This window comes from Dipodomys ordii, unplaced genomic scaffold (assembly GCF_000151885.1).
Source record: "Dipodomys ordii isolate 6190 unplaced genomic scaffold, Dord_2.0 Scaffold129, whole genome shotgun sequence".
Classification (NCBI taxonomy): Eukaryota; Metazoa; Chordata; class Mammalia; order Rodentia; family Heteromyidae; genus Dipodomys; species Dipodomys ordii.
Genome location: NW_012267345.1, coordinates 770476 through 780692, shown reverse-complemented (window position 1 = coordinate 780692; position 10217 = coordinate 770476). Strand labels below are relative to the sequence as shown.

Here is a 10217-nt window from a genome sequence, read left to right as displayed (position 1 = left end):
CTCTGGAGAGGAAGTCCGGGCCACGGGAGAGGTCCAGGAGAGGGGAAGCAGGGCCCACAGCTCTGGAGAGGAAGTCCGGGCCACGGGAGAGGTCCGGGAGGGGCCTTCCAGCGCCACGCACACATGCTCAGGACATACAGGGCGGGGTGGCGGGGGCCGTCTGAAAACAATGTTCAGTTTTTTCTCTGAGCCCCCAAAGCGTCATTTACGATCTGTCTTTGAAGGAATGTTCGAGAACAATGACTCAAAATCTAATGACTCGGAATCAGTCATCAGGAGAAACTTCTCCCCTCTGGCCGGGACCACACCATGCAACCCCGCACCCCAGCCCTGGCCGGGAGGGGGGGCGCGTTTCCGGCGTGTCCACCAGTCTGCTCACAGCGTCTCTCCAAGGCCTGAATAATGCAAAGACATTAATTAAAGTTGGCGATGGCGACAGCGGCCTTGATCAGCGGCAGCACCGAGCTGTGTTATCTTCGCTGGCTAGGGAATCCTTTCATCTGGCTGCGGCAGTGGCGGGCGGAGAGTCTTCACGCTGGGAGGTGCTGGCTCCCTCTCCCGGCGGCGTCTCCACAGGCCCCGGCGCAGCCATCTGGCTCAGGCAGTTGGGAAGAACTTGTGTTTGATGGAAGCGCCCAGCCGATCACGGTCGAGGAGCAGGACGGCAGCTGGTGAGACTTCACCTGGACTCTGCTGCAAAGCCAGCCTCAGGGAGGGTGTCTGAGAACCAGGCGAGGAGGCTGGGTGCACAACGTGGCCACTGCCTCCGGAGGCCCGCCTCCCCTCCAGGTGTGGCTCTCCTCCTCAGACCCCAAATATTCTAATTAGGAGACCAGGTGAGGTGAGCGAGGCCCCCACAGCTGGGCGGGAGAGAGCCACGCGGGCCTCGTCCGGGTCTCTTGACATCTAATCCTGTACAGACGCTCTGTTTACACAGTGCTCCCAATGAGGTGCGTGGCGTGGCCACCACGCTGCTGGATTGCTCGTATGCAGGAGGGGGTGGTCCCGCCAAGCTGTCCCCCACCTTCGTGCCTGTGGTTCCGGCCAGCGTGTGGCTTACGTGGCCCTTTCAGAGCTGGCTGTTTCCATGTCCAGGCAAGCTGGGCCTGCTGGAGACGTCTGGCCAAGACCAACATTGGCCTCTCAGCCTGGTGGCCCCAGCCCAGAGACCCCCTGGGGCCCTGGTGGGCAGGATGGGGTGTGTTCACAGTCAGGGCCCCTGCTGCTCAAGTCAGCCCAACGCGTGTCACTGAACGTCTCTCCCCAGAGGTGTGATGTGAGGTGACGAGGTTCACTACAGATGGCCACCAGCAGACGGCCCTGGGTGGCCAGCCCCGGTGGTGGGGGGCAGGGCATCACCGATCATAACGTGCAAACCCACCCCAGACAAGCGCGTCTGTGAGCTGTATGTTCCCTCATCCCGATTACCTCCACCCAGAGGCAGAGGCCAGGAGAGAACTGTGCAGAGGGGCTGGGGGAGGGAGCGAGGGGAGGGGGGCCAGAGGAGGAGGAGGGAGAAGGAGGTACAGGAAGGGGAAGGAGGAAGGGGGGCAGAGAGGAGGGGAGCAGGAGGGGATGGAGGGAGAGGCGTGGGAGGAGGGGTGAGGTGAGGAGGTGGAGCTGACCCGGGCTGGGTGACAGTGCGGAGGCTATGAGCTCAGGGTTGGCGTTCTCCCCGGGGGGAGGCAGAGGGGAGAGGTGCCACCCACGATGGTGACAAGAGACCAATGTGTCCCTGGCCCCAGCAGCACCTCCAGTCCCCAAAGGGAGCCGGCCTGGGGCTGCAGGCTCCGGAGGGAGCAGCTCCAGCTCTGGTGTCCGGGGTCTGGTTTGAAGGATTTGTGGGGACAGGAAGGTGGCAGGGCTGGGGACAGACACTCACAGCCACCATTTGGGAGTAGGATACCCGGACATGAACCCCTCCTGGGCCGGAGAGGGGCTCCCACAGAAGGGATTTGTCCCCACCCCCTGCGCCCTCTTCTCAGGCCTGTGCCCGGCAGTTCCCACAGGACAGGACTCTTACTCTGCAAGACCAGGGGTCCTGACAGCACCACTGGGTCACACAAGACATCCGGACACTCATCGGGTCACATGACGCACCCCAGAAACTCACAGGGTCACACGACATGCCCCAGAAACTCACAGGGTCACACGACATGCCCAGAAACTCACAGGGTCGGTCACACGATGTGCCCAGAAACTCACAGGGTCACACGACTCGCCCCAGAAACTCACAGGGTCACATGATGCATCCCAGAAACTCATCGGTCACACGACGCACCCCAGGAACTCATTGGGTCACATGATGCACTCCAGAAACTCATTGGGTCACATGACGCACCCCAGAAACTCATCAGGTCACATGACCCACCCCAGAAACTCATTGGGTCACACGATGTACCCCAGAAACTCATCTGGTCACATGACGTGCCCCAGAAATTCATTGGGTCACATGATGCACCCCAGAAACTCATCGGGTCACATGATGCACCCCAGAAACTCACAGGGTCACATGGTGCACCTGAGAAACTCATCAGGTCACATAATGGGCACCAGAAACTCACAGGGTCTTACTGGAAAGCCCAGCCCCACCCACAGACTAAGGCTCCACTGCAGGAGCCCACCTGCAGGAGGAGGGTGGAGGGTGTGAAGGGCTGCAGGGTGGAAGGTCTGCAGTGTGTGCAGGGCTGCAGGGTGGAAGGGCTGCAGGGTGGAAGGTCTGCAGGGTGTGCAGGGCTGCAGGGTGTGCAGGGCTGCAGGGTGGAAGGTCTGCAGGGTGTGCAGGGCTGCAGGGTGTGCAGGGCTGCAGGGTGGAAGGTCTGCAGCATGTGCAGGGCTGCAGGGTGGAAGGTCTGCAGGGTGGAAGGTCTTCAGGGTGTGCAGGGCTGCAGGGTGTGCAGGGCTGCAGGGTGTGCAGGGCTGCAGGGTGGAAGGTCTGCAGGGTGTGCAGGGCTGCAGGGTGTGCAGGTGTGCAGGGTGGAAGGTCTGCAGGGTGTGCAGGTCTGCAGGGTGTGCAGGGTTGCAGGGTGGAAGGTCTGCAAGGTGTGCAGGGCTGCAGGGTGGAAGGTCTGCAGGGTGTGCAGGGCTGCAGGATGGAAGGTCTGCAGGGTGTGCAGGGCTGCAGGGTGTGCAGGGCTGCAGGGTGTGCAGGGCTGCAGGGTGGAAGGGCTGCAGGGTGTGCAGGGCTGCAGGGTGTGCAGGGCTGCAAGGTGGAAGGTCTGCAGGGTGTGCAGGGCTGCAGGGTGGAAGGTCTGCAGGGTGGAAGGTCTGCAGGGTGGAAGGTCTGCAGGGTGGAAGGGCTGCAGGGTGGAAGGTCTGCAGGGTGGAAGGGCTGCAGGGTGGAAGGTCTGCAGGGTGGAAGGCCTGCAGGGTGGAAGGGCTGCAGGGTGGAAGGTCTGCAGGGTGTGCAGGGCTGCAGGATGGAAGGTCTGCAGGGTGTGCAGGGCTGCAGCATGTGCAGGGCTGCAGGGTGGAAGGTCTGCAGGGTGTTCAGGGCTTCAGGGTGTGCAGGGCTGCAGGGTGGAAGGTCTGCAGGGTGTGCAGGGCTTCAGGGTGTGCAGGGCTGCAGGGTGGAAGGTCTGCAGGGTGTGCAGGGCTGCAGGGTGGAAGGTCTGCAGGGTGGAAGGGCTGCAGGGTGGAAGGTCTGCAGCATGTGCAGGGCTGCAGGGTGGAAGGTCTGCAGGGTGTGCAGGGTGGAAGGTCTGCAGGGTGTGCAGGGTTGCAGGGTGGAAGGTCTGCAAGGTGTGCAGGGCTGCAGAGTGTGCAGGGTTGCAGGGTGGAAGGTCTGCAGGGTGTGCAGGGCTGCAGGGTGGAAGGGCTGCAGAGTGGAAGGGCTACAGGGTGTGCAGGGCTGCAGGGTGTGCAGGTGTGCAGGGTGGAAAGTCTGCAGGGTGTGCAGGTCTGCAGAGTGTGCAGGGTTGCAGGGTGGAAGGTCTGCAGGGTGTGCAGGGCTGTAGCATGTGCAGGGCTGCAGGGTGGAAGGTCTGCCCCGCCGTGGGGCTCCCGCTAGGCCTGTGCCCTGAGCCGGGCCTGCGCATGCAGCTTCAGCTGCTGTCACTCTGGCACCGTGTGGGGACGTCTAATGTCCTCCGTCTTCATTCATCTCTGTCTGGGAACCACACCTCTAATGGCTTTTAAATGAGCGTTTTTATTTGGAACATTTCGCAGGCAATGCTCAGGCAGTGTGACAGAGAGCGGACAGCGGCAAGACACATGGCGGGCAGCAGGAGCTGCTGGCCCTGATGGGGGTGCAGGGCGGTCTGGGGCTGGGAGGTGGGGGCTGGCCAGCTCCTCTGTTAATCCCCAGCCTGGGCATGTGGCCTGGCAGCCAGGCCCATGAAAAGCCCACGGGGAGCCGGGGCGGGGGCCAGGGGTGGGTGTGGAATGTGAGTCTCGGGAGGCGGAGGTGAACCCTTCTCATGGCTCTGGTACAATGCGCCAGCACGCGCCCAAGGCCAAGGGCCGCCCAGCCGTGGGCCCAGCCTGGGAAGCCCAGGAGTTGATGGTCTCTGGTTCCACTGGAGCTCAGAGCCGCTCCCCCACTGCCGGCTGGCTCTGGGCTTTCAACACGTATCCCTAGTCCACTGGAATCCACTAATGTGTGTGTGTGTGTGTGTGTGTGTGTGTGTGTGTGTAAAAATTAAATGCAGTGTTTCCTGTTTCCTGTGGCTGCGGCCCTGGCGGTCACCTCACCCCTGGGCCTCCACCTGGACATAGGCTAGCTTCCCGTTAGGCTGTGCTGACCTTGGCGCTGGAGTGGGGCTCTGAGGTTCAGCTGCACACAAGTGGACACTTGCGTGGACACTGCGGGGTCCGGGGGCTCCCCAGAGGCTGAGGACTTTGCTACATCGGAGGAGGCTGTCTAGAGCCGGTGCAATGCTGCACACGACCCCTCCATCTGAGATGAGCGTCTGCTCCCGTGAGCTGTGAGCACTCGGGGGGCCTGGTACCCCAGTCCTTCCCCAGGACTCATGGTCTGCAGCCATCCTTGGAGCGTGCCTCTAGCTTCAGGCTGTGCCCTCTGCTCTCTGCCAGATAGCATCCACGCCGGAGACCAAGCATGGCTGCAGCTGCAGTGTGAGTCCACACTCCGCCACCCTGCCGGAACAGCTTTCCAGAACAGCCCACCCTCTCCATGTCCCTCATTCCAGAACAGCCCGTCCTCCAGGTCCCTCATTCCAGAACAGCCCACCCTCTCCATGTCCCACATAGGACAGGCTTGCCTCTGTCTCTCACGCCCCTCGGCCTCATGTCCGTTCACCTCTCTCAGCCAGGTAAGCTGCCGCTGGAGGCTCCCATCTCTGCGCCCACACTACCCGTGGGCTCCTGAGCTAGCCTCACCTGTGCACGTCACTTGGTTGAAGCCACGCTCTGTCACAGGCTGCCCGCTGCCCGGGCTGCGGCCCCGCCTGGTCCCTGCCGTCCCCAGCGTGCCCCCCTTCTTTGCCTTTGCTTTAGACACAGACCCCACGCGGGCCTCACAGCAGAGGTGGCAGCTGAGGACTTCGGACAGACAGCTTCCTCGCCAGGCCATCCTTGAGGAGTAGAGCCCTCTGTCCACTCCACTTTCCTGCCCTCTATCCGGGGCAGCCCCACTGTCTGAACGTCTGTAATGGCACATGCACACACACACATGTGCACACACGCACACACTGCTCACTATACACGGCTCCACCAATGTAAGTGTGCAAACATTCTGGGCGAGGCACTGGCCTGAAGGATCAGGCAGCGGTCACGGCTGCTCGGGGCCCTGGCGCTGCCCTTCCTCTGCAGGGTTGGGGGGCCCAGGCAGGGGAGGGCACCGGGACTGCAGCCCTTCCCTGCCAGATGTTACCCTGTGACCATTTTCCCAGCTAAGGGCCAGGGGCAGCCTGAAGTGCAGAGCCTGGTCCAGCTGAGCAGGGTCATTCAAGGTCATTGGCGGGCAGTGTATGTGTGTGTGCATAGGTGTGTGTGTGTGTGTGAGTGTGCGTGTGTGGTGACAGGGCCTTTATGGATCTTCCTGGCATGAGACAAAGGTACAAGATCGTGGCAGCTCTGAGGCCGAGAGTGCCAGCCTACCTCCCTACAGCTTCAGTGGTGCTGGGGCTCCATCTCAGAGCCTGCACTTGCTACGCAGGAACTCTTACCAGTTGAGTCAAGCTTCCAGTTCCTTTGCCCTGGTTATGTCTGAGATGGAGTCTTGCTTTTTGTCTGGGCTGGCTTGGGCCACGATCACTCCTATGCAGACCTCGGCTATAGCTGGGAGGACAGGTGTGTCCACCATCTCAGCTGTGAGTTGAGATATGGAGGGAGGGCTGCTTGGTGCTAGCCTCAATCTGAGATCCTCCTTATCTCTTTCTCCAGTAGCTAGGATTGTAGATATGAGGCACTGTACCCAGACTGAAAAAAATAGTACTGGGGAATAAACCCCAGGCCTAACCCATCCTAGACAAGCCACCTATCAAGGGAGCTACGTCCCAGCTCTTGTATTTGTATTTTGTTTTTGAGACCGGGCCTTGCTAACTTCTCTCTGCTGCCCTCCAACCCCTGCCTCTGCCTCCCAGGCAGCTGGGATGACAGGTATGTGCCTCTGTGACTCCCGAGGTAAGATTTTAGATTGAGCAGCACAAGCTGCTCGCCACGCCCTGACGGCCACTCAGTGCTTCTTTCTGATGGTTGGTGTCTCTGGGACAGCTTGCCACTCCAACCTCTCAGATGAAGGGTGTTGTGGCTGGAGGATCAGATTCCTCCGACATCTGAGGTGTCTGTGTCTCACAGCTGGTGAGGGCAGCTGGGTACCTCCCCTTCTCATCAAGTCACATGGCTGCAAAGCTACTGTTGATGTGCCCCCCAGTGCACAACTCCTCCGGTGCACACTCCCTCCAGTGCACACCCTCCAGGGCACACACCCTCCAGTGCAAGGCCCTCCAGTGCACATACCCTCCAGTGCAAGGTCCTCCAGTGCACACTCCCTCCAGTGCAAGGCCCTCCAGTGCACACACCCTCCAGGGCACACACCCTCCAGTGCAAGGTCCTCCAGTGCACACACCCTCCAGTGCAAGGCCCTCCAGTGCACACACCCTCCAGTGCACACACCCTCCAGTGCAAGGCCCTCCAGTGCATACACCCTCCAGTGCATACACCGTCCAGTGCATACACCCTCCAGTGCATACACCGTCCAGTGCAAGGCCCTCCAGTGCATGTGCCCTCCAGTGCATGCACCCTCCCGTGAACACCGTCCAGTGCAAGGCCCTCTAGTACACATACCCTCCAGTGCACACACCCTCCAGTGCACACTCCCTCCAGTGCAGCACCCTCCAGTGCATGCTCCCTCCAGTGCAAGCTCCCTCCAGTGCATGTGCCCTCCAGTGCACACACCCTCCAGTACACTCCCTCCAGTGCACTCCCTCCAGTGCATGCACCACCCAGTGCATACATCCTCCAGTGCATGCACCTTCCAGTGCAGTATCCTCCAGTGCACAATTCTCCAGTGCACCCTCCCTCCAGTGCACGTGCCCTTGAGTGCAGCACCCTCTAGTGCACGTGCCCTCCAGTGCACACATCCTCTAGTGCACGCTCCCTCCAGAGGACACACCCTTTAGTGCACGCTCCCTCCAGTGCACGCTCCCTCCAGTGCACACTCCCTCCAGTGCACACACCCTCCAGTGCATGTGCCATCCAGTGCACACATCCTCCAGTGCATGCACCCTCCATTGTAGTATCCTCCAGTGCACACATCCTCCAGTGCACAGGCCCTCCAGTGCACACGCTCTCCAGTGCACCCACCCTCTAGTGTACACACCCTCCAGTGTACACTCCCTCCAGTGCATGCATCCTCCAGTGCATGCACCTTCCAGTGCAGTATCCTCCAGTGCACACATCCTCCAGTGCAATGCCCTCCAGTGCACCCTCCCTCCAGTGCACATGCCCTTGAGTGCAGCACCCTCCAGTGCACGTGCCCTCCAGTGCACACATCCTCTAGTGCACACTCCCTCCAGTGCACGTATCCTCCAGTGCATGATTCCCCCAGTGCATGCGCCCTCCAGTACACGCTGTCCCAGTAATGCACCCTCTAGTGCACACACCATCCAGTGCAGTACCCTCCAGTGCACACAACCTCCAGTGCACAATGCACAAGCCCTCCAGTGCACAGGCTCTCCAGTGCACGTCCTCCGGTGCACATACCCAGTGCACAGCCCTCCAGTGCACATACTCCACTGCAGCCCTCCAGTGCACAGGCCCTCCAGTGCACAGGCCCTTCAGTGTATGCACCCTCCAGTGCACCCCCTGACATTTTAGGTGCCAGTAAGAAATGCTGTGCCTTTTTCTGGAACAGGGCCAGAGAGAATTGTCTAGTGAGTCCTTGTTTTCACAGCAGAGGCATCCTATCTGTCTGGACACAGAACCCCATGTGTAAGAGCCATCGGTCCAGCCCTGACTCCAGCTTGTGGTGCTGCCCCCAGTGCCCACTGTATTATGAGTGCTCTCAGTGTTGGGTCCTAAGATGTTCAAACCACCCAAGACCTGGAGCTTTGGGATGTCTGGGTCCCAGAAACGAACCCTGGGGCTTGTTCCTCCTTTCAACCCTAGGGTACCACGCATACCACAGAACTGGACTGGGGCCTTGTGCATCCACACAGCTGTGCTGAGGGCTCTGCTGGGTCTTTCTCCCTTCAGCCCACACAGGGGTCCACGTAGGGGTAACCCCAGTTTCCTGACAGTGCCCCAGCTTCCTCCACTCCTGGGTCCCACACCTCATGCAGCCTCATAGCCCACAGCCCGCCTCACCTCGCGATCCAGGCCGGCCGCAACTGTCACGATGTCCCCGGTCTCGCTGTTGATGGTGAACATGTTCTGAGACGGGCTCTGTGGCGTCTGGGTCACGATCCTATAGCGCACCATCCCGTTGGCTGTGGTGGCGTCGTCTGCGTCGTTGGCGGTGACGGTCATCACGTAGGTGCCTAGAACAGAGTGAGTGACTCCAGTCGGGGCCTGGGACATGGGGAGAGGGGCTCCGTGGAGCCTGGGCAGCCTGGGCCTGTGGCCCCTCACGCAACAAGGCAGAGACCCCAGTGAACATGAGCTCCACATGGGACGAGGCTCTGCCTGGCGGGCAGCTGCAGGGTGCTGCCAAATCACACCCCGCTCATGCCCACCCCATGGGAAGAGTTCTCCTAAGCTCAAGCTTGCTCTCGGGTCACACTCTGACTGAAGTCTGGAGCAGGAAGTGTCTCCTGGGTTCCAGAGCCTGGCGTCACAGGTGGGGCCTGCAGCCAGGATGTAATCCCAATGTAGTCCTCGGCCTCTTTTGGACCCTGAGTCCCAGGGATGGCGGCATTAGCGGGTAGATGTTTGCTGAGGAACCATGGGTTTTGCCAGGGCTGTCTTGGAGGAAGCAGTGTGGAGGGGAGCTCTGGTACGACCCAACTCCACTCAGCCCCTGGACCAAGCCACAGCGAAGCTGTCCCCGGCGGACTTGGGTTAATATAGAGTTAACATATTTTCCTTACCATATGCCCTGTAGATACTCATTTACTTCCTTTTTTGTCATTTAAAACTCAGAGTCCTGAGTGGCACAGACTCCAGCCCTGTGCCCCAGGATTCTCGGGCAGCAGGGCCTCGTCATGGTGCAGACCAGAATATGCAGAGCACACTAGTCCAAGACAGGCCGCTGGCTGTCTGGCCGCGGCCTCTCCCACCACGGCTCATCCTCAAGCCTGTATTTCTTACTGAGACAGAATCCACATGTGTGAAGCTGCGTTTCAAAGGTTAATGGTGAGTTCTTAGTGAACTCAAGTCACATGGTTCCACCCAGACCTTTCCTTGCCCAGAAGAAGTCTGTGGCAGTCACTCCCCGCTCCTCCCCCGCAGCACGCTTCTTGGCTCTGTGGACTTTCTGGCCATGTCACAGAGATCATAGATTATGTAGCCTCTTTTTTTTTGGGTCCGGTTGTGGGCCTGAACTCTGGACCTGGGCCCTGTCCCTCAGCTCTTCAGTTCAAGGCTAGCACTCTACCACTTGAGCCACAGCACCACTTCTGGGTTTTTCTGCTTATGTGGTGCTGAGGAATCGAACCCAGGGCCTCATGCATGCAAGGCAAGCGCTCTACCACTGAGCCACCTTCCCAGCCCCATGAGTACATTTCTTATCAAACATTGTTGCCTTCTCCTTTGTTTCCCCTTCCCATCCCTTCCTATATCAACCCCCCTCGCTCCCCCTACACCGCCCAAGTCTA

The 10217-nt window shown here is 60.2% G+C and overlaps 1 protein-coding gene across 1 annotated transcript in view; it reads right to left on the bottom strand.

The window, feature by feature from the left end:
• The window catches only part of Cdh4 (cadherin 4, type 1, R-cadherin (retinal)), a 425566-nt gene that overhangs the window by 28360 nt on the left and 386989 nt on the right, over positions 1–10217 (bottom strand). Inside the window, exon 12 of the mRNA XM_013030338.1 lies at positions 8770–8942. Coding sequence (XP_012885792.1) covers positions 8770–8942 — 173 coding nt within the window. The remainder of the gene's footprint in view (positions 1–8769; positions 8943–10217) is intronic.